We start from the raw sequence: 25312 nt of genomic DNA on the forward strand, positions 1-25312 counted from the left end.
ACTATTTTTTTCCTTTTCGCATACCTAAAGAAGCTTTTACTATCCTCCTTTATATTCTTGGCTAGTTTACCTTCATACCTCATTTTTTTCCCGCATATTGCCTTTTTAGTTACCTTCTGTTCCTCTTTAAAAGTTTCCCAATCCTCCGGCTTCCCACTCATCTTTGCTATGTTATACTTCTTCTCTTTTATTTTTATACTGTCCATTCCTTCCCTTGTCAGGCACGGCCTCCCCTTACTCCCCTTAGGATCTTTCTTCCTCTTTGGAACGAGCTGATCCTGCACCTTCTGCATTATTCCCAGAAACATTTGCCATTGCTGTTCCACTGTCATCCCTGCTAGGGTATTGTTCCATTGAACTTTGGCCAGCTCCTCCCTCATAGCACCATAGTTCCCTTTGTTCAACTGTAGTACTGACACTTCCGAGTTCCCCTTCTCCCTCTCAAATTGTAGGTTAAAACTTATCATATTATGGTCACTACTTCCTAATGGCTCCTTTACCTCGAGGTCCCTGATCAAATCCGGTTCATTGCACAACACTAAATCTAGAATTGCGTTCTCTCTGGTAGGCTCCAGTACAAGCTGTTCTAAGAATCCATCTCGGAGGGACTCCACAAACTCCCTTTCTTGGGATCCGTACTAACCTGATTCCTCCAGTCTACCTGCATGTTGAAGTCCCCCATAACAACTGTAGCATTACCTTTTCAACATGCCAATTTTCACTCTTGATTCAACTTACACCCTACATCCAGACTACTGTTTGGGGGCCTGTAGATAACTCCCATTAGGATCTTTCTATCCTTAGAATTTCTCAGTTCTATCCATACTGACTCTACATCTCCTGATTCTATGTCCCCCCTCGCAAGGGACTGAATATCATTCCTCACCAACAGTGCCTCCCCACCCCCTCTGCCCATCAGTCTGTCCTTTCGATAGCACATATACCGTTGAATATTCATTTCCCAGGCCCTGTCCACTTGAAGCCATGTCTCTGTTATTCCCACAACATCACACTTACCAATTTCCAACTCTGCCTCAAGCCCATCCACTTTATTTCTTATACTCCGTGCATTCATATACAATACTTTTAATTCATTACTCCCCTCACCTCCCATATCAATTCCTATTTCACTTGGCCATACTGTATGATTCCTTCTTCAGCTTTCTGCTCTGTTGATTCTGTTGTCTTTCTTAACTTTCCTTATTCTCACTTTCCCTTTATCTCCATCCTTATGTTTCCAGTTCGTCCACCCGCCCCCCCCCCACTACTTAGTTTAAACACACCCATGTTGCAGAGGCAAACCTGGCTGCCAGAATGCTGGTGCCCCGCTTATTAAGGTGCAACCCGTCCCTTTTCTACAATTCATCCTTACCCCGAAACATACCCCAGTGGTCCAAGAATGTAAATCCTTGCTTCCTGCACCAGCTCCTCAGTGACACATTCAGATCCATTCACAAACTTAAACAACATTTGGACTGGTATCATTTGCCTTTTGTGGAAGAAAATTTCAAATATCCTTTGTGTGGAAAAGTGTTCAAATTTCACACATAAAGCATTGGCTCCAATTTCAAACTGTCCTATCATCTGATGTTTTTTGGTTTATTCTGTTGATCTACAATCATTCAGTAAAATGCATTTATTTGTTCATAACTCGACCAATGAGGGCTAATTTGAAAAAAAGAATGAAATATTACTGCTGATTATTCAACATTTTTCCCTCTAGATAAGCTGTTGAAAACTTTCATAAGGAGCTATAGCAACCCTGGCAACACCATGCAACTCACCTGTGAGGTTGATGGAAATCCTCATAAATATGAATGGCTGAAAAATGGAGGGAAAATCTCACAGCGTCACTGGTTAATTGATGAAAACAGAAGCCTCATCATCTTGACGGACTTGACAAATGAATGTGGAAAGTATACCTGTGTTGCTACCAATCCTGTCAGCTCTGTCCAGGCAAATTACACCATAAATCCCCCAGGTAAGCTTCATTTATAGAGATTTCTTAAAGGTATATGTCATGATCTTTGTGGACTTTGGAATGCAGGCTGTGTTAATCAAACAGTAGCAAAGATTGCCAATAGTGGAATTAATAGATATTTTGCTACAATTTACAAAGTGTTTGACTGAGTGAGGATGGGTGACTCCTGGCTGCGTGAAAGGATTGCCAATCACTCAGAAAAAGATGAGGGGAAGGGTAATCAGGAGAAGTTGGTGGATTCTGAACTGTTCTGTGACGGGGATTGGGTGAGACGATGCCTTTTTGAATTCTTTGGGGAAATCTAATTAGTTTAACAACATGAACAACACACACACAAAATGCTGGACAACTCAATGGGTCAGACTATATCTATTGGAGGAAATGAACAGCTGACGTTTCATGTAGAGATCCTTCATCAGGACAGGAAAGGAAGGAGGCAGAATCCAGAATATAAGGTTGGGGGGAGGGGAAGGACAACGAGCTGGCAGGAAATATGAGAAGAGGGATGAAAGGGAATGATGTGAGAAGCTATGAGGTGAGAGGTGGTAGCAGTAAAGGGCTGAAGAAGGAGGAATCTGACAGGATAGTCAACCATGAAACAAAGGGAAGGAGGTGGGGAACCAGAGAGAGGTGATGGACAGTCATGAGGTCGGTGTTGGCGAAGAGCTGAAGTGAGAGGCCATTGGAATAAGGGAAAACAAAGGGCAGTGGTGGAGGTGGAGGTTGATGGGAAACAGTGTGTGGTTACAGGAAGTTAGAGAAATTGATTCCATCATGTTTTGTGTATCTTGCTCTAGATTTCCAGCATCTGTAGAATCTGTTGCGTCTTGGTTTTATAATACACCTGTCCTCGTTATATGAGTCTTCGGTCTATGAGGATTCACAGTTATGTGAGGAACCTATTTCTACCAACGTCTCGTTATATTCATCCTAAACTCACAGTTATGCAAGGAGCACTGCCTTCCTGCCAATACAAGTCACGTGCGCACACCTCACAGTCTCACTGTTTGGATGAGAAGCACCACTTTCCCGCCAATACGAGTCCAGCGCGCGCGCCTCACAATCTCTCTCCCCCCACTCTCGCATTGGTCTTGGCAAAGTGTGGATGTGCGATCTTAAACTTTTGCTGGTTTTACCTACAGTGCAGTGATTTTGTGCTTGAAATATTTAACTATGCCTCCTAAGCATCCAATGTCATGTCTTGGGCCATCAGCCAAGCGGCAGAGAATCGCTTTAACACTTGAAAAAAAGTTGGAAATTATAAACAGCGCGGCATCAGCTGAAGGTAACACAGCTCTGGGATGCTACTGCTGGGAATAGAATCTTGCCTTTAAAGTTCTTTTGTTGCTTGACAATGCGCCAGCCCATCCTAAACATTTGGACAGCATTCATCCTAACATAACAGTGCGTTTCCTGCCGCCTAACACAACATTGCTGATTCAACCACTCGACCAGTGTGATCCACATTCAAGGCATAAGTATTTTTTTACGGTGAACTGTCTCTCAGATGCTGCAAGCAACAGATGATTTTGAAAATCCCGTGAGATTACCAACGGTGAAGGAATGGTGGAAGTCGGAACGCTTGGCACAAATGGCGATGGACATGGATCCAAGTATAGAACGGAGTCAGCATTTCAGTCATTCCCTGCTGTCAACCCTTCTTCCCTACAAGCAAATTTAAAACAAAATGCTGCCAAACAAACAACCCTCACCACTTTATGTAAATCGCTGTAATCTTCCGCTGCCGGCAGTTCTAAGAGTTCTGTGAGTCTTCCTTCACTCCTTCACCCCTTGCTGTGCTTGATATTATCCTGACGACCACAGCCATCCACCTTATCCATGTAAAGCTACCCGACCCACAACAACCACTCATCTCCCAGACCGATCACACCTGCTGCTGTTGGTGAGTACTGTACACCAGAGGATGTTAACTTTCTATGATTTATTACATTGAATATTACCATAAATTGATTAAATATAATATAAATGTTGTCTTGTAGTACTGTTTTTGTGTTGTATTGGTATAAAAATGTGAATAAATTACAGATAAAATATATTTAGGAAGCCCTCTGGAACGCATCCTTATTTTCTCTATTTAAATAATTATTCACATTATGCAATTTCACATTATGCGTCAACTTCAAGGAACGTATCCCTCGCATATAATGAGGATAGGGTGTATTGCAGTTTCTGAATTTCAGATCCAAACCTTTCTCTTGCCACCCACAGTTACCAACTATCATATTGATTTGTTTAGTATCCTTTTTCACATAAGTATACTGAAGTAGATTTTTCTTGGTCTTCAGTTCTTGGTCATGGCTCAAGCAACTTAACGCTGATTTACACTTGTGTGTACTAGCTTACGCTGTAGCCTACGCAAGTGGGCTACGCCGTTGTGAGCATTTATACTTGTGCGTTGGTGTGTTTGCATTGCTCTGCAATTCACCGTCAAAATGCTAGTTGGCGGTGGGGTTTCTATGCCACTGTGTTGAGTTTCTTTGTGTTGAAACGCAACACGAAGAAACTCAAACTTCAAACAATGGTGAGTGAAACTGAAGGAGGGTGAATTTTCTGCGCTTGTCCGGCCACTGAGAGACATGAACAAGGAAATGCATTTGGAATATTTTCGGATGACGGCAGGTAGATTTGATGATTTGGTTCATCGTCTCCAACCATTTATTTTTCATCAGCGTACACACAGTATACTCAGAGACCGGCAATCACCATTCGACTTTTAACTTCAGGTGGAAGTCAACAGGCTGTAGCAGCTAGCTACAAACTGGCGTCAAGCACAGGGTCCTCCATAATTTCCGAGGTCTGTAAAGCCTCATGGAAAGCATTGCAGCCAGAGTTCCTTCCCTGCCCTTCAGTCGCCCAATGGGAAGCTAGTGCAGCGTGGGAGGAAATGCGATGCTACCAAGCAGACAAATCACAGTTGTTGCGGCCTGTTTCACTGCGATGTGTAGTTACATTTTTGGGGAGGTGCACGTCAGGCTATAGTGTAGGGTACACAGCTATGCCATACATATGGCATCGATTTGACGCACAAGTATAAATTTGGCCTTTACAAACCGGGCAGGTTTGACCGTAAGTGTAGGATATCAGGCTTCTTGGATATGACAGCACTGCACCTGGCAGGAATGTATAATCAGTCTGAGTGTGGAATTTACTTTACAGGGATTGCAAATGGGGAGACTGACTGATTTTTACTTTCTTTTAACTAGTGGTATGTGGGACAACGATCACATCCTGACTATTGCTGATTAGCTCTGTGTGTCAGATCAAGTAATCTGCCAGCATCTGCTGCCCAGTGTTATATATGATGAGAGACTACTCGGGCAAACCCTTCTGTAGAGATTGTGCAGAGAAAATAAAACTTGAGCCTACAGTGGGGAACAGAGATAAGTTATCTTTCATTAACACACTTGTACAAAAATAACATGTGGTATAAAACATGCTGTTGTTCAGTCAGCACACACTCTGGTACCACATATGACTAATTTCATTGATTTGTTCCCAATCCTGACTATTTCCTCCTTCTTACCAAAAATATTTAGACACCTGCTGAGCTGGAACAATTACCTGATATTTTCAGCTTTTGATACCTACATTACATCTTCCTGTGCTTATGCACACTCACTGGATCAGGAGAAGGTGATTCCAATCTGCTATGTTCCAAGCAATGCTTCAATTAAAACCATTAAGAAGATTTCTCCTTTCGTTGATAAATGATGTCAGTAGTTGTTTTGGATGTCATCTTTAAAATCACAAGAGGCCTCTTTATCTCTTTTGGAGAACATTTTTACCTCTTTCATTTAACTCTTTATGGTATCAGTATCCCTTGTAAGTAGATTAAGTACTGGGTTAACTTCATGAGGTTGCACTGAAGTATCACCCAATGAAAACATGCCCTCAGCAATTTTCCATCAGCTGACAATTTGCTCACAGTCCCTAATATAGGCTCTCAGCAGGTGAGGCACTGACAGTTCTATTTGATAGTTCCCTAAGAATCAATGTAATGTCTTTCCCTCCGTTATTGCCCACAGTGAACTTTTCCATTGGTGTCAGCTCTGCCTGATGTGGCAGTATTCTCACCTCTGAATTCCAGATTGTGTGTTCAGATCTCATTCTAATATCTTAATCAGAATCAGATCCAGGTTTAATATCACTGGCACATGTCATGAAATTTGCTTTGGGCAGCAGTAGGTTATTGGAATACATAATTAAAAATACAACCAGTAACGATATTAAATAAGTGCAAAAGAGAGCAAAATAGACAAAAATAACGATTTAGTGTACCTGGTTTCATTGTCCATTCAAAAATTCTATGGTTGTTGTCAAAAAGCTGTTACTAAAACATTATATATGACTTCAGGCTCATGTACGACCTCCTTGATGGTCGCAATGAGAAGAAAACGTGTCCTGGGTGATGGGGGTTCTTATTGCTGGATACCACATTTTGAGATTTGCCATCTGAAGATATCCACGATGCTGGGGATGCAAGTTCCAATGATGGAGCTGGCTCGTGTGTAACTTTCTGCAGTTGTCTATGATCCTGTGCAGTGACCCCTCCATGCCAGACGGTGATGCAATTAGTTGGAGTGCTCCCCACAGTACATATGTAGAAATCTGTGAGCGTCTTTGGTGGGGAAACTGCTAGAGTCAGTTATCAAAGATGTGATAACAGCACGTTTGGAAAGCGGTGAAATCATCGGACAAAGTCAGCATGGATTTGTGAAAGGAAAATCATGTCTGATGAATCTCATAGAATTTTTTGAGGATGTAACTAGTAGAGTGGATAGGGGAGAACAGGTGGATGTGGTATATTTGGATTTTCAAAAGGCTTTTGACAAGGTCGTAGATCAGTGTGCAAACATGCAGCACACGGTATTGGGGGTAAGGTATTGATGTGGATAGAGAATTGTTTAGCGGACAGGAAGCAAAACGTGGGAATAAACGGGACCTTTTCAGAATGGCAGGCAGTAACTAGTGGGGTACCGCAAGGCTCAGTGCTGGGACCCCAGTTGTTTACAATATATATTAATGACTTGGATGAGGGAATTAAATGCAGCATCTCCAAGTTTGCGGATGCCACGAAGCTGGACAGCAGTGTTAGCTGTGAGGAGGATGCAAAGAGGACGCAGGGTGACTTGGATAGGTTAGGTGAGTGGGCAAATACTTGGTAGATGCAATTTAATGTGGATAAATGTGGGGTTATCCACTTTGGTGGCAAAAACAGGAGAACAGATTATTATGTGAATGATGGACGATTAGGAAAAGGGGAGGTGCAACGAGACCTGGGTGTCATTATACACCAGTCATTGAAAGTGGCCATGCAGGTATGGCAGACAGTGAAAAAGGCAAATGGTACGCTGGCATTCATAGCAAGAGGATTTGAGTACAGGAGCAGGGAGGTACTACTGCAGTTGTACAAGGCCTTGATGAGACCACACCCTGGAGTATTGTGTGCAGTTTTGGTCCCCTAATCTGAGGAAAGACATTCTTGCCATAGAGGGAGTACAAAGAAGGTTCACCAAAATTGATTCCTGGAATGGCAGGACTTTCATATGATGAAAGAATCCATCGACTAGGCTTATACTCACTGGAATTTAGAAGATTGACGGGGGATCTTATTGAAACATATAAAATTCTAAAGGGATTGGACAGGCTAGATGCAGGAAGATTGTTCCTGATGTTGGGGAAGTGCAGAATGAGGAGTCACAGTTTGAGGATAAAGGGGAAGCCTTTTAGGACTGAGATTAGGAAAAACTTCTTTACACAGAGAGTGGTGAATCTGTGGAATTCTCTGCCACAGGAAACAGTTGAGGCCAGATCATTGGCTATATTTAAGAGGGAGTTAGATATGGCCCTTGTGGCTAAAGGGATCGGGGGTATGGAGAGAAGGCAGGTACAGGGTTCTGAATTGGATGATCAGCCATGATCATACTGAATGGCAGTGCAGGCTCGAAGGGCCGAATGGCCTACTCCTGCACCTATTTTCTATGTTTCTATGACATACTAAGTGTCTTCAAACTCCTAATGAAATGTAGCCTCTGTTGTGCCCTCTTTGTAATTGTGTCAATGTGCTGGGCCCAGTATAGATCTTCAGAAATGTTGCACCCAGGAACTTGAAACTGCTCACCCTTCCCACTGTTGATCCCTTGATGAGGACTGATGAGTGTACCCTCGACTTCCTGTCCCTGAAGTCCCCAATCAGTTCTTTGGAATTACTGACATTGAACGCTGGGTTCTTGTGGCGACATCACTTAACTAGCTGATCTGTCTTGCTCCTCGTCACCATCTGACATTCTGCCAACGTTAGTTATGTCATCGGCAAATTTGTAGATGGCGTTTGAACTAGGCCTCACCACACAGTTATGGGTGTAGAGAGACTAGACCATTGTTTCCAATCTATTCTGACTGTCATCCCCCGTTGAGCAAGTCAAGGATCCAGTTTCAAAGGGGGGTTAAGAGGCCCAAGTTTGGAGCTTGTTGATTGGTACTGAGGGCATGATGGTGTTAAACGTAGAGTTGTAATCAATAAACAGCAGCCTAACACAGGTATTACTGTTGTCAGGTGATGCATGGCTAAGTGGAGAGCCAGTGAGATTGCATCCACTGTAGATGGATATTGGTGATAGGCAAACTGCAGTGGTACAGCTCCTTGCTTAGGCAGGAGTTGATTCTCATCATGACCAACCTCTCAAAGTACTTCATCACAGTAGACATGAGTGCTACTGGGCAATGGTTGTTGAGACAGCTCACCCAGCTCCTTTTGGGCACCAGTGTAATGGTCACCCTTTTGAAGCAGCTGGGAATCTCCAACAGCAGCAGTGAGAGATTGAAGATGTTCTTCAATATTCCCATCAGCTGGTTGGCACAGGTTTTCAGTGGCCTACCAGGTACATCAGAGCTCAGGGTGAGCTCAGGTTGGAAGAACAACACCTTATATTTCGTCTGGGTAGCCTCCAACCTGATGGCATGAACATTGACTTCTTTAACTTCCGTTAATGCCGCACCTCCCCCTCGTACCCCATCTGTTATTGCCCATCCTCTGGGCTTCCCCTCTCCCCCTTTCTTTCTCCCTAGGCCTCCTGTCCCATGATCCTCTCATATCCCTTTTGCCAATCAACTGTTCAGCTCTTGGCTCCATCCCTCCCCCTCCTGTCTTCTCCTATCATTTTGGATCTCCCCGTCCCCCTCCCACTTTCAAATCTCTTACTAGCTCTTCTTTCAGTTAGTCCTGACGAAGGGTCTCGGCTTGAAACGTCGACTGTACCTCTTCCTATACATGCTGCCTAGCCTGCTGTGTTCACCAGCAACTTTTGTGTGTTGCTTGAAATTCCAGCATCTGCAGGTTTCCTCATGTTTGCTGTAGCGATTCACACAGGTGTAGTTTTATTCTCTCTTTCAAAGTGTTCATGAAAGGTGTTTACCACATCTGGAGTGAAGCATCAGAGACATTCATAAGACCATAAAACATAGGAGCAGAATTAGGCCATTTGTTCCATTGAGTCTGCTCCCCAATTCAATCATGGCTGATCCTATTTTCCCCTCGTCAGCCCCATTCCCCAGCCTTCCCTCCATAACATCTGATGACCTGTCTAATTAAGAACCTATCAAACTCTGCCTTAAGTACACCCAACGACCAGGCCTCCACAGCTACATGTGGTATTAAATTCCACAAATTCATCGCCTTCTGGCTAAAGAATTTTCTCCCCTTCTCTGTTTTAAATGGGTGCCTCTCTATCCTGAGGTTGTGCCCTCTTGTCCTAGACTTCCTCTTCATGGGAAACATCCTTTCCACATCTACTCTGTCTAAGCCTTTCAACATTTGAAATGTTTAAATGGGATCCTGCCTCATCCTTCTAAATTCCAGTGAGTACAAACCGAGCCAATAAACGTTCCTTGTACGATAATCTTTTCATTCACAGAATCATCCGTGCGAGCCTCCTCTGAACCACTCCCCCCAGTGCCAGTACATCTCTTCCCTCATCTTTTCTTAGATGAGGAACCCAAAACAGTTCACAATATCCAAGGCAAGTCCTCACCAGTGCTTCACAAAGCCTCAGCATCACACCGTGTTTCTGCACTCTAGACCACTTGAAATGGATACTAACATTGCATTTGCTTTCCTCACCACTGACTCTACCTGCAAGTTAACTTCTAGGGTTTCTGTATAGGGACTCCGAAGTCCCTTTGCATCTCAGATTTTCGATTTTCTTGCCAGTTAGAAAATAGTCTGCTCATTTATTTCTTCTACTAAAATGCACAACCATGCATTTTCCAACATTGCATTTTATTTGTCACTTACTTGCCCATTCTCCTAATCTGTCTCAGTCCTTCTGCAGCCTACCAGTTTCCTCAACACTACCTGCCCCTGTACCAATCTTTGTATCATCTACAGACTTGGCTACAAAGCCATCTATTCCATCATCTAAATCATTGATGCACAGTGTAAAAAGAAGTAGTCCCAACACTGACCTCTGTGGAAAACCACTAGTCACTGGCAGCCAACCACAAAAGGCATGATTTTAGGTTTCGCCCTGTAGGGAATAACAGTCTGCAAGTACTGCAGGTAAGCACAAGATCCCAGAAGTATTTTCTGGGCCATGGCCCTGTTTTGGTTGTGGTGCTTCTTTCAATAGAGAAGGAGAGGATCAAAGCAAGCTGCAGAGAGTTGTAAAGTTAGCCAGTTCCACCATGTGCACTAACCTCTGTCGTATCCAGGACATCTTCAAGGAGCGATGCATCAAAAAAGACGGCTTCCATCGTTAAGTAACCCTATCACTCAGGCCGTTCCTTGTTTCCATTGCTTCCATCAGGAGAGAGGTACAGAAGCCTGAAGGCATGTATATGTACATACTGCAATTCAGTGTTTTATCCCATTATAATGTATTGCATTGTACTGCCGTCGTAAAGTCAACAAATTTCACGATGTAGGCTGGTGATATTAAACCTGATTCTGATTAAGTTCACTCTTGTGCTCCAGAATATTTATTTCTCAACCATTATTAACAAATCAGATTTTCTGTTTCAGCAGATTAAATCTTCCTCTTACAAATTGCAACAGTGAAATCATATAAATCATCACATTCTCTAAAAATACACTGGATAGATCAAGGTTTTGTTTTATAACTACACATAAATTAATCAAGATCTGTGATGAGTTGAATAACCAACTAAATTAATGCAGGCATCGCTGAATAGACCACATTCACCATGCATTCTTGGAGGTATGATAACTCAGTTGCAGTAATGCAGTAGACAAGAACCTTCAATCATTATGGATTTGAAGCAACATCAACCCTAATTTAATTTCAATTTCCTGACAGATGAGTCTACCAAATGGCCTGTATTGAAATATGGGAGTACTAATGGTCATTTTCTCAAATGCCTTTTTAAATTGTGTGATTAGATAGGCTTGGACTCTTTTCACTGGCAAAAAGGAGGCTATCAGGTGGGTGACCTTAATAGAATTTTAAAAGCAATCAGGAGGAACATAGGAAAGATGGATTGTTGCAATCTTTTCCCAAGTAGGGAGAGTCTAAAACTACAGTGAGAAGGGAAAGACTTGGGGGAGCTGAGAGAAAGGTGTTTCACACTTGAGGGGGTGGGTATATGGATCAAGGTGTCAGATAAAGCAGTAGAGGCTATTACAAAATGTAAAATACATTCAGAGAGGTATGTGTGTAGAAAAGATTATGAGCAGGGGTTCAGGATCTTTTTACACCATGGACTAATAGAATTTGCCAATAGAATTTCTGTTGACCCCAGGTTGGGAATCCCAGGTAACTGGGACCATCTCAGAAAGATACTTTGGTTGACATGGACAAGTTGAGTCAAAGCACCTGTTTTTGTTGTTTATAACTCTCTGACTCTGTTCTATTATGTGAATATTTCAATAACAGGTATTTCTGGTGAAGACTCTATAATTATTATTGCGTCAATCACAGCACTGGTATCATCTTTGGTATCTTATAATGGATTCTTGCCTCGGTTATGGTTGAAGAAGAAATCGAACCAAGGTACTGTATGTGTCCAATGTTGAATAGGTTGGGAGCCTTCAATATCCATCACTGAGTTTTGCTGGGTATCACCTCAATAAATCAACCAGCTAGCCAGAATGATATCGCTGTCAGAATGGGTCTGAGGCATGGGAGGGAAAAACTGACTTGGCTTTGTCCTTCCTAATCTGCCTGTACTGGATGCTTCTGCCGACAATAGTATTAGTGGAAGTGAGAGCCAGACAGGCCTTGTGAAGGCAAGTCTTTGCACCTTCCACAATGTTGTGTTTCTCTGCAAACATGCTGAATAGGATTGACTTGCAGTAGAACAGATTTGGCAGCTTTAAAACTAGGCATCTGTGAAACATGATGGATCATTTTCATTGGCAGAAATGCATATGTGTACAGCATGGTGTTCGTAGCCTTTCTGGAGTGCAAACCATCAATACTATAGGTGAGATGTTGTGGGTCTCATCAATACTATAGGTGAGATGTTGTGGGTCTCTTAGTCTTTTCTGTACCCAATGCAATAAGACAATACATTAAGGCAAATACATTCAAAATATTTTACCTCAGAAACAAGAGAAAATCTGCAGATGCTGGAAATCCAAGCAACACACACGAAATGCTGAAGGAACTCAGCAGGCCAGGCAGCATCTATGGGACAGAGTACAGTCAATGATTGGGCCGAGTCTCTTCATCAGGACTGGAGGAGAAAAGATGAGAAGTTAGAGTAAGAAGGTGAGGGGTGTGGAGGAAGAAACACAAGTGATAGGTGAAACCAGGAGTGGGAGGAGGGGTGAAGCAAAGAGTTAGGATTGGCGAATCTGATAGGAAAGGATAGAAGGCCATGGAAGAAAGGGAAGGAAGAGGAGCACCAGGGGGAGCTGCTGGGCGGGTAAGGAGATGCATCAGAGAGGGAATAGGAATGGTGGGGGGCAGGGGGAGCGGTGGCATTACCGGCAGTTTGAGAAATTGATGTTCATGCCATCAGGTTGGAGGCTACCCAGATGGAACATAAGGTTTTGCTCCTCCAACCTGAGTGTGGCCTCATCACAGCCGTAGCGAAGACCATGGACTGACATGTCAGAATGGGAAGTAGAATTAAAATGATTAGCCACTGGGAGATCCCACTTTTTCTGGTGGATGGAGCATAGGTGCTCTGTGAAGTAGGCTCCCAATCTACGTTGGGTCTCACCAATTTACAGGAGGCAACACCGGGAGAACTGAATACAGTTGATGACCCCAACAGACACACAGATGAAGTGTCACCTCACCTGAAAGGACTGTTGGGGGCTCTGAATGGTAGTTAGGGAGGAGGTATAGGGGTAAGTATAGCACTTGTTCAGCTTGCAAGGTAAGTGCCAGCAGGGAGATCAGTGGGGAGGGGTGAATTCTCATAGCTATCTGGAATATACTTCCCACCCTGTTAGTTGTAGAAATGCCATCCCCTTTCTCTCAATTCCTCCATCCTCACTGCATCTGCTCTCAGGATGAGGCTTTTAATTCAATTCAATTCAGTTTACTTGAACTCAATTGAAGTTTAATTGTCATTTAACTATATATGAATACTAATGAATACAGCCAAATGAGGCAGCGTTACTAGGAGTCAAGGTGCAAAGACACATTAACTATAGCCACACACAGTAAGCACAGACAAAATAACAATCACGTAATAAGTGTCCTGACACCCACCACCTCTCCTCCCACCCCACCCCCACGACACGATACTCAGTTCCTGCACATACGTCAACAAACCCATATGGAATATCAGTAAAAATACAACAATGCAGAATACGCATGTAGATATACAGTTCATTCCAGAATTACGGAGATGTCCTCCTCCTTCAAAGAAAGGGGCTTCCTTTCCTCCACCATCAATGCTGCTCTTACCTGCATCTCTTCCATTTCGCACACGTCTGCCCTCACCCCATCTCCTGCCACCCCTCCAGGGATATGGTTTTCTTCTCCTTACCTACCTCCCCACCAGTTTCTGTGTCCAGCACATAACTCTCCATAACTTCTGCCATTTTCAGTGGGATCCCACCTCCAAGCACATCTTTCCCTTCCACCTACTTTCTATTACCACAGGGATTGTTCCCTATGCGACTCCCTTGTCCATTCATTCCTCCCCAACGATTTCCCTCCTGACACTTATCCTTGCAATCGGAACAAGTGCTACATCTTCCCCCTAAACCTCCTCCCCCACTATCATTTAGGGCACCAAACAGTCCTTCCAAGTGAGGCAACACTTCACCTGTGAGTCTGTTGGGGGTCATTTACTGTGTCCAGTGCTCCCAGTATAGCTTCCTGTATATTGGTGAGGCACAACATAGATCGGGAGTCTGCTCCATCTGCTGGAAAAAGCGGGGTCCCCAGGGGCCACACATTTTAATTCTACAGCCTGTTCCCATTCTGACATGTCAGTCCATGGCCTCCTCTACTGTCATGATTAGGCCACACTCAGGTTGGAGGAGCAGCACCTTATATTCCTTCCGGGTAGCCTCCAACCTGATGGCATGAACATCAATTTCTCGAACTTCTGGTAAAGCCCCCCCGCCCCACCCTTCAGTATTCCCCATTCCCATTTCTCCCGTTTCCCTCTCTCACATTATCTCCTTACCTGCCCATCACCTCCCCTTGGTGCTGCTCTCCCTTCCCTCTCTTCCATGCCTTTCTGTCCTCTCCTATCAGATTTCCCCTTCTCCAGCCCTTTATCTCTTTCACCAGTCAACTTCCCAGCTCTTTACTTCACCTCTCTCCCTCTCCTGGTTTCACCTAACACCTATAACAGAAATTCTGCAGATGCTGGAAATCCAAGCAACACACAGAAAATGGTGGAGGAACTCAGCAGGCCAGGCAGCATCTATGGAAAAGAGTAAACAGTCCACCGTCCTGCTGAAGGGTCTCGGCTCAAAACATTAACTGTTTACTCGTGTCACATGTCTTTGGAGAGGTAGTGGAGCTTGGGGATGGGCTGTTAATACTTATGAATGAGTTTTGATACAGAATGGTGATGTCTGATTTGTAAATGGTAGGAACTGTATTTGAGAAGGGGGCGCTTTTAGGATTATACACCAACAGAACTCTAAAATGGTGTTGTGATTGGGAGTTGGATATTATCAGCATGTGTTTAGAGAAGTTTTCATACTAGGCAGTGGAAGATGTTTGGTGAGGTTGGTTCAACAAGAAAAAGGAAATGAAGGAAGATGCAGAGAAACTAATGGTTTTAATCAATGAATAATCCAGGTGCACCTAGTGTTTTATTGAAAGTGAAGAATAGGAGACAAAAAAGGTGAATTTGGGAGAGTAAAACCGAGTGTTAGCTTTGTATTTCATAATAATCTATGAGCACCAGTGTCACTGTCAATCTTACCCACCCAGGTCCCTTCAATATTACCTGAGATGATAGTTGTGTACAATTTATTCATATTTATAAATAGCTGTCAAGTAGGTTGAAGTGGAGTTAAGCTATTCTAATGTTATTGTTCATTTCTCTGTAGTGTTTCAGAGCCTCGTTAACTGCAACATTTTGTCTGTTGTTGGTAGCTTCATTGCCCTCATCTCCTGGATTGCGATTAAAGGTATGAGCACAAAGATGTGTTTGGTCCATATCCCTCTCAAGCTCAGTGACCCTCTCCAAATGTCCTTTGTGAGTTGTTATTGTACCTACCTCTACCACTTCCTCTGGCAGCTTATTGCATATGTCCAGCACCCTCTCAGTGGAAAAACTGGCACCTCACATGCTCTTTGAATCTCTGAAACCATCAACCAAGATTTCCTTAACCTGGAAAAGACAATGTGTTCTCATGACTTTATAACCTGTATAAGGTCACTCCTCAGGGGAATCAATTCCAGTTAGTGCAAGAATAACACAATCTTCAGTACATTAAATTGGACCATAAGACCATAAGATATAGGAACAGGAGTCGGCCATTCACCCCATTGAGTCTGCTGCGACATTCAATCATGGCTGACCCAATTCTTCCAGTCATCCCAACTCCCTTGACTTTTCCACATACCCTTTGATGCCCTGGCTAATCAAGAACCGATTCATAATTGATGCAATGGAAACTATGTATTGAAATGAAATATCCAAAATTTGAAAACTTATTCTGCAATTTTCATTCAAGGACACAGAACTATTTGGTAAGGAATAGAATGATTAGTAGGAAACTGAAAAATGCAATAGAGTAATAATTACTGGGTTCATCTCCAAATCCTTGTGGAGAATGTATGCAGTTCATTTGCTCATGTAAGAAGGCTTAGGCTCAGACAAAAATAAGGGTATCTAGATCAGGGTAAAGCTATCTTTGTCAAGAAGATCAAACCAATGTACAAGTCCAAATGTTATTCATAATGCTTCAACTTATCATCAAAAATTCTTTTGGTTGTCCCACACTGTATTCACATTGATAGCTTAGAAGGACATTTCTTTCCAAATCCATACCTCAAATTGCCAAGGAAAGGGCAGCGGGTGTATGAAATCACAATCACCAGTTGATTCCCTTCCAAGTCGTAACAATTCTGATTTGCAAATGTTGCTGTTCATGGTTGCTGAGTCTTGTGTCGCTATGGTGGCATTTTCTGGTGCTTTGCTGCCTACAAGAATGGAATGGGAAGCCTCGCGCCGAAGAAGCTTAGAAATGGGCACGAGCCCAAGATCAACACCATTTTTCACCAATCTCAAAATGAATGCATTGAAGAGGATTGAAACAGCGAGGCGAGTGTGGAATGTGAGCGAGTGTTCAGCACCTGATACCAGCCTCTTGCTCGCTGCTGCCGGAGGAAGTTGTTTGCATGTGACAGTCTCTCCCCCCGCCCCCTTGCTCACTGCTCCCAAGGGAAAATTCCCTGCACTTGAATGACCTCGCTCTCCCTCGATGCTGACAGAGGATGGTACCGAAGTTCTGGGTCTGTGGTTTATAGATTGGAATGTATTTCCGAATTGCTCTTTTATCTGTTACTATTTTGTGCAACTTTGCAGCCTGTAGGTTATGAATACTAAGCTGAACTGAATATGGACTCTTTTGATTTTGCATTTTATATTTCTGTTCTTTTGATCATTCCTTCTTGTTCCCATTTGCACGTGAAGGGGGGGTGTATGATGTACTTGTTGCCATTTATGTGATTTGTTTTCTGCATTTGGGGGGTGAGGTTTATGTTTTTCTTTGAATGGGTACCATGGTTTTCTTTGTTTGGTGGCTGTCTGTGGAAAAGACGAATCTCAAAGTTGTATACTGCTTATATCCTTTGAACTTTGAATCTTTTGTATCCTTTGAATTTTCACCAGCTGTGCTCTCAAGGTCTACCCAGACCCCCAAAATATGAATTAGAAACAAATTTAAATGTGTTATGAATTACTAACCAGTATTGTTGAATCTTCCCTCCAGGTGCTGTCTTTATACCAGTTGTTGCATTATGCACTGTCTCTGCCCTGCTTTTGGCCATAATTACACCAATTGTCATTCTGAAATTTGGCTGCTCCTTTAATGGGAAATTCCAAGGGAAAAAAGGTAAAGAACAGTTCATTATTGCACAAAATTTCTTGCTTTAACAGTAAAACTATACTTGCAACTAATTATATCATTTTCTTTTGACAGGATCTCAACATTTCATTGCCTTGAGTGGTTTCATTATAATCCCCATTTCAATCACTGTCCTAAAGGAAGAAATTCAGGAAAACAGTAAGTCTAATGTTGCAAACGTTGGCATTTCTGTGTACTCAGCATGTTTTTGAAGTCACAAGTGCTGTGCAAATTGGCCGCTCCCATCATCACTGTTAAACCCAGATTAATCTGCAATCAGTACATGTTATTTTCTGTGGATATACAAGCCTTACTTCAATGTTGGCTAAACAATCGAGCTGGTTGTTGACTTCAGGGGGTGCACACGCTCCTGTTTACATCAAAAGTGCTGATGTCGAGAGGATTGAGAGCTTCAGGTTCTTAGGAGTGAACCTCGCTAATAGCCTGTCTTGGTCTAACCATGTAGATGCCGTGGCCAAGAAGGTGCACCATGGCTCTGCTTCCTTAGGAGGATAAAGAAATATGGCACTTCCACAATTTTTATAGATTCACGGTACAAAACATCCTATCAAGATGTATCACGGTCTGGTATGGAAATTGCTTTGCCCATGACCATAAGAAACTGCAGGGAGAGCTGGGAACAGCTTCATATATCACAAAAATCAGCCTTCAATTCATAGACTCTCTAAACTTCATGCTCCCTTGATAAAGCAGCCAACATAATCAAAGACCTTCCTGATTTCAGACATTCTTTCTTATTCCACCCCCCCCCCACCCCCCGCCACCCCACCATTCCATCGGGCAGGAAATATTATAGCCTGAAAACGAGGGTAGTTAGTATCCCTCTGTTATAATCCTACTGAATGGCCTTTTGACCTCACAATCGACCTTGTCCTGGTCTTGTACCTTGTCTCCTTGCATTGCGCTTTCTCTGTAACTGGGTCACTATATTCTGCATTCTGTTCTTATTTTCATTTCTTTTCAATGCACTGATACTATGATCAGTATGGATGGCAACCAAAATTATCTTTTCACTCTACCTCGGTAAATTTGAAAATAGCAAACCAATTTACTAACTTAATTTATGTGGATGAGGCTGAAGAGGCTTTTCATCAGCTTGGTTCCCTTTCTCTTGCCACAACCCTGGTACAAGCTGTCTGCTTAAGAACTCCTTCAGCGAGGTCAGTCCTGATGCTATACAATTGGACATTGAAGACCCCGACCAGAGTAGATCCTGTCTCCTTGTTCTACTCAACGCCACCTCTAAAAGGTGTTCAATGTGGAGAGTTCTAATTAATTTTGCTGAGGGACGGTAGTTGGTGGCAAACAGGAGGCCCCTTTGAGTGCACTTGACTTTGCTTAGGATATTTATGGAGTTCAGAATCAGTAAAGAGGATAATCAATAATAGTCCCTGGCTTTTGCTTCCATACCATGCTGTGCTTTCTTGGTGAGTCATCTTGAGCAAAGATATAGCCAGGCATGGTGACATACTCTGGGACATTGGTTACAGACCATGATTATGGATACAGACCATTGGTTATGTCCATTACTTGACTACTTTTTGATTGAGCCTTCTCAGTTTGGCACAAACTCTAGATAGAAGAGTGCACATAATTGTCCAGTCCTTAAGTCTCCCTATGTATGTCATAGCGTTTCTTTCTGTGGTATGGTATCTAGTTTGTGTGCTAATGCTGATTAAAAATTCTTTGGGTTGTTTTACCATGGTGAAAGTGCTAAATAAGTGTTGTATTGGGAGACATTCAACTTACTCAGTGTTTCCTTCTCACACATTTTCAGATCAAAGTTGTCACACCACCATCCTAACATGGAGCATACCGATTGCATTACTGGTCAGCTGTGTTATTATAATGTCTGTGCTCTTTGCAACATATCGCTGTAAGTATCAAATCATATTAAATACTATAATTATCTTCACTTCCTGAAGAATTCAGAATTGTTGACCTAAAATGTGAACAGACCATCACGCAAGTCGTAAAACTAGGTAAAGATAACCCAGTTAATTAAATAACACAAAAAACATTATACTTGTTCATTTAATTATTGAGGAAAAATGATCCAATATTACATGTACTTGTTGGAAAAAGTATATGAACCTTTGCTTTCAATTACTCATGTACATCAATAACCTCAACCAAATGTTTCCGGTAACCGTTGATCAGTTCTGCACCTCGGCTTGGAGGAATTTTAGGTCATTCCTCCTTACAAAACTGCTTCAACTCTGGGATGTTGCTGGCTTCCTTGCATGAACTGTTTGCTTCAGGTCCTTTCACAACATTTCTATGGGATTAAGGTCAGGACTTTGACTCGGCCATTTCAAAAAGCAAATCTTCTTTTGAAACAATTCTGTTGTTGATTTACTCTTGTCTTTTGGATGATTGTCTTCTTGCATTATCCAACTTCTATTAAGCTTCAGGTGACGGACTGCTACTCTGACATTCTCCTGTAAAATGTCTTGATACAGTTTTGAATTCATTGTTCCCTCAACAATTGCAAGCTGTCCAGATCCGGAGGCAGTAAAGCAGCCCCAATCCATGATGCTCCTTCCACCACGCTTCACAGTTGGGATGAGGTTTTGCTGTTGGTCTGCAGTGCCCTTTTTCCTCCAAACATAGCAATGTGCATTTCTGCCAAAAGGTTCCAGTTTTGTCTCACCTGTCCTCACAACATTGTCCCAGAAGCATTGTAGAATATCCAGGTAGTCTTTTGCAAACTTGAGAAGTGCAGCAATGTTTTTTGGAGAGCAGTAGTTTCCTTCATGGTGTCCTTCCATGAACACCATTCTTGTTCAGTGTTTTTCTTGTATTGGACACATGAACAGAGACTTAGCAAGTTATAGTGTTTTCTGCAGGTGTTATCTGTTACCCTTCGGTTCTTTTTCACCTCCTCCAGCATTGCACATTCTGCTCTTGGTGTGATCTTCACTGGATGCCCTCTCCCAGGGGAAGTAGCAACAATAATAATTTTCCTCCATTTGTAGACAATTTCTCTTACTGTGGACTGATGAACACTCAGGTCTTTAGAAATGCTTTTGTAGCCTTTTCCAGTTTGATGTATCTCTACAATTCTACTGGTAAGGTCCTCTGAAAGTTGTTTTGATCGAGGCATGGTGCACATGAACGGATGTTTCTTGAGAAGGGTTAGGCTTTGTCAATAACCTGACGTTCTACGTCTGTTCTATAGGGTATGGCATCTCTGCAATCCACTCCTCCAGTCTCATCTCATTGACTGGAACTCCGGACCCCAAAGAGCTTTTGTAGAAGGCATTATCCCAGAGGCTCACATACATCTTCCAAGAAATACATGTAATATTGGATAATTTCTCTCAATAAATAAGTGAACAAATATAATGTTTTTGTGCTATTAATTTAATTAGCTTCTCTTTACCTAGTTCTAGTGAAGATCTGATCACATTTAGGTCATATTTATGCAGAAATAGAGATATTTCTACAGGGTTCACAAACATTTTAGCACTATGTATATCCATGTTCTGTGCTTTGTTGAGTCCAGAAGTTTATATCCAAATAAAATTATTTATTTAACAAGATTAAATCCTGTGGTGTTACAGGAAAAATACTGGCATGAATAGAGGAATGGCTGACAGGCAAGAGGCAGTGAGAGGGAATAAAGGGGGCATTTTCTGGTCAGCTGCCAGTGACTAGTAGTATTCCTCAGGGGTCAGTACTGGGACAAATACTTTTAACATCCTTAGTGAATGATTTAGATAATGGAATTGATGGCTTTGTGGCAAAGCTTGCAGATGATGCACTGATAGGTAGAGGGGTAGGTAGTGCTGAGGAAGCAATGCGATTGCAGCAGGACTTAGACAAATTGGAAGAATAGGCAAAGAAGTGGCAGATGGAATACAGTGTTGTGAAATGTATGATAATGCATTTTGGTAAAAGGAACAATAGTGTGACTATTATCTAAATGGGTAGAAAGTTTAAACATCAGAGGTTCAGAGGGAATTAGGAGTCCTCATGCAAGACTCCCAGCAGGTTAATATACAGGTTGAGTCTGTGGTAAAGGAGGCATATGCAATGTTGCCCTTTATTTTAAGGGGAATAGAGTATGTGGAAAGTAAGGAGATGATGCTGAGGATTTATAGGACACTACTCAGGTCGCACTTGGAGTACTGTCAACAGTATTTGGGCCCCATATCTCAGAAAGGATATGTTTTCACTGGAGAGAGTCTAGAGGAGGTTCACAACGATGATTCCAGGAATGAATGGATTAACGTATAAGGAACATTTGGCAGCTTTGGGCGTGTACTTACTGGAATTCAGAAAAATGCAGGGGGTTCTCACTGAAACCTACTGAATGTTGAAAGGACTAAATAAGGTGGATGTGGAGAGGATGTTTCCTATGATGGGGTTATCCAGATCTAGAGGCAATAGCCTCAAAATTGAGGGGTGATCTTTTAGAGCAGAGGGAAGGAGCAATTTTATTTTAGCCAGAGAGTGTGGAATGCTCTGCCAAGACCACAGTGGAGGCCACGTCTGTGGCTACATTTAAAGCGGAGGTTGATAGTTTCCAGATTGGTCAGGGCATCAAAAGATAGGGTGAGATGGCAGGTGTATGGCGTTGAGTGGGATCCGGGATTACCATGATGGAATGGTGGAGCAGACTTGTTGGGCTGAATGGCGTATTTCTGCTCATTGTGGTCTTAAGGTCTTAAAGTCACAGACCACTTAAAGATTCTTTCACAGTACACCCAATGAAATCAGCCCCACAAAATGAGCAAAATGATTTTTCCTTTAATGATTTAGCTTCTTCTAATGTCTGTTGCCCTTAAAATCCCAACGGTGTGTTCAATTACAACTATAGGGAAACCACATTAACCTGGACCAAAATATAAGAGAGATTGAGTCAAATCTGACTTTTCCATAGAAAAATGGTGATGAAAAACATAGAAAACCTACAACACAATACAGGCCCTTCGGCCCATAATGCTGTGCCAAACATGTACTTACTTTAGAAATTACCTTGGTTTACACATAGCCCTCTATTTTTCTAAGCTCCATGTATCTATGCAGGAGTCTCTTAAAAGACCCTAACATATCTGCCTCCACCGCCGACACTGGCAGCCCAGTCCACGCACTCACCACTCTCTGCACTTAAAAAAAAAACTTATCCCTGACATCTCCTCCGTACCTACTTCCAAGCACCTTAAAATTGTGCCTTCTCGTGTTAGCCATTTCAGCCCTAGGAAATAGCCTCTGAGTATCCACACAATCAATGCCTCTCATCAACTTATACACCTCTATCAGGTCACCTCTCATCCTCTGTCGCTCCAAGGAGAAAAGGCCGAGTTCACTCAACCTACTTTCATAAGGCATGCTTCCCAATCCAGGCAACATCCTTGTGAATCTCCTCTGCACCCTTTGTATAGTTTCCACATTGAAAGAAACAATGTTCTTTGTTAACTATCTGGAATTTATAAAGGTTTATTTTATTTGTTTATAGACAGGAACAAACATGCAAGCCTTGAAGTAAGACAGCAGGTATGTTATTATCTAAATGTCTGCAATTGTCTGGAACTCTGTTATAAGGCTAATTTAATATGTATTTATAAAAATGAGATGTAAATCTGGCTTCGGGCAGAGAGTGGATTTGGGGGCTCAATATCATTAAACATGTACCAAATGTTTGATAATTTAAAGTAATTTAAAATCTGTTGTTCCATAGAATTGTTACAATGCAAAAGGAGGCCAATTGGCCCATCAGATTTATAAGACCATAAGACAAAGGAGCAGTAGTCGGCCATTCGGCCCATCGAGTCTGCTCTGCCATTTTATCATGAGCTGATACATTCTCCGATTTAGTCCCACTCCCCCGCCTTCTCACCATAACCTTTGATGCCCTGGCTACTCAGATACCTATCAATCTCTGCCTTAAATACACCCAATGACTTGGCCTCCACTGCTGCCCGTGGCAACAAATTCCATAGATTCACCACCCTCTGACTAAAAAAATTTCTTCGCATTTCTGTTCTGAAAGGGCGCCCTTCAATCCTTAAGTCATGTCCTCTTGTACTAGACTCCCCCATCATGGGAAACAACTTTGTTACATCCACTCTGTCCATGCCTTTTAACATTCGAAATGTTTCTATGAGGTCTCCTCTCATTCTTCTAAACTCCAAGGAATACAGTCCAAGAGCGGACAAAAGTTCCTCATATGTTAACCCTCTCATTCCCGGAATCATTCTAGTGAATCTTCTCTGTACTCTGTCCAACATCAGCACATCCTTTCTTAAATAAGGAGACCAAAATTGCCCACAGTACTCCAAGTGAGGTCTCACCAGCGCCTTATACAGCCTCAACATCACATCCCTGCTCCTATACTCTATTCCTCTAGAAATGAATGTCAACATTGCATTCGCCTTCTTCACTACTGACTCAACCTGGAGGTTAACTTTAAGGGTATCCTGTATGAGGACTCCTAAGTCCCGTTGCATCTCAGAACTTTGAATTCTTTTCCATTTAAATAATAATCTGCCCGTTTATTTTTTCTGCCAAAGTGCATAACCATACACTTTCCAACATTGTACTTCATTTGCCACTTCTCTGCCCATTCTTCCAATCTATCCAAGTCTCTCTGCAGACTCTCCATTTCCTCAGCACTACTGGCCCCTCCACCTATCTTTGTATCGTCAGCAAACTTAGCCACAAAGCCATCTATTCCATAATCCAAATCGTTGATGTACAATGTAAAAAGAAGCGGCCCCAACACGGACCCCTGTGGAACACCACTGGTAACCGGCAGCCAACCAGAATAGGATCCCTTTATTCCCACTCTTTGTTTCCTGCCAATCAGCCAATGCTCTATCCATGTATGTAACTTTCCCGTAACTACATGGGCTCTTATCATGTGTGGCACCTTGTCAAACGCCCTCTGAAAATCCAAATATACAACATCCACTGCATCTCCCTTGTCTAGCCTACTGGTAATTTCCTCAAAAAATTGTAATAGGCTTGTCAGGCAGGATTTTCCTTTAAGGAATCCATGCTGAGTTCTGCCTATCTTGTCATATGCCTCCAGGTACTCTGTAACCTCATCCTTGACAGTCGACTCCAACAACTTCCCAACCACGGATGTCAAGCTAACAGGTCTATAATTTCCTTTTTGCTTCCTTGCCCCCTTCTTAAATAGCGGAGTGACATTTGCAATCTTCTATTCTTCCGGAACCATACCAGAATCTATCAACTTTTGAAAGATCATCGTTAATGCCTCCGCAATCTCCACAGCTACTTCCTTCAGAACACGAGGGTGCATTCCACCTGGTCCAGGAGATTTATCTACTTTTAGCCTATTCAGCTTCCTGAGTACTTTCTCTGTCGTAATTGTGACTGCGCACACTTCTCTTCCCTGCCACCCTTGAGTGTCCCGTATACTGCTGATGTCTTCCTCAGTGAAGACTGATGCAAAATACTCATTCAGTTCCTCCGCCATCTCCTTATCTCCCATTACAATTTCTCCAGCATCATTTTCTATCGGTCCTATATCCACTCTCACCTGTCTTTTACTCTTTATATACTTGAAAAAGCTTTTAGTATCCTCTTTGATATTATTTGCTAGCTTCCTTTCATAGTTAATCTTTTCTCTCTTAATGACCTTTTTGGTTTCCTTTTGTAAGGTTTTAAAAACTTCCCAATCCTCTGTCTTCCAACTAATTCTTGCTTCCTTGTATGCCCTCTCCTTTGCTTTAACTTTGGCTTTGACTTCTCTTGTCAACCATGGTTGCATCCTTTTTCCACGTGAAAATTTCTTCTTTTTT

General features: G+C 42.5%; 1 protein-coding gene across 2 annotated transcripts in view; it reads left to right on the top strand.

The window, feature by feature from the left end:
* The window catches only part of LOC140198099 (uncharacterized), a 51212-nt gene that overhangs the window by 19937 nt on the left and 5963 nt on the right, over nucleotides 1–25312 (top strand). The window contains exons 3-10 of one of the 2 annotated variants that reach the window (XM_072258999.1): nucleotides 1724–1981; nucleotides 11893–12009; nucleotides 15492–15572; nucleotides 17382–17504; nucleotides 17592–17675; nucleotides 19315–19413; nucleotides 23002–23039; nucleotides 24577–24644. In XM_072258999.1, the coding sequence (XP_072115100.1) occupies nucleotides 1724–1981; nucleotides 11893–12009; nucleotides 15492–15572; nucleotides 17382–17504; nucleotides 17592–17675; nucleotides 19315–19413; nucleotides 23002–23039; nucleotides 24577–24644 (868 nt within the window). The remainder of the gene's footprint in view (nucleotides 1–1723; nucleotides 1982–11892; nucleotides 12010–15491; nucleotides 15573–17381; nucleotides 17505–17591; nucleotides 17676–19314; nucleotides 19414–23001; nucleotides 23040–24576; nucleotides 24645–25312) is intronic. The other variant, XM_072259000.1, reaches the window with a different exon arrangement.

Source organism: Mobula birostris, chromosome 5 (assembly GCF_030028105.1).
Source record: "Mobula birostris isolate sMobBir1 chromosome 5, sMobBir1.hap1, whole genome shotgun sequence".
Classification (NCBI taxonomy): Eukaryota; Metazoa; Chordata; class Chondrichthyes; order Myliobatiformes; family Myliobatidae; genus Mobula; species Mobula birostris.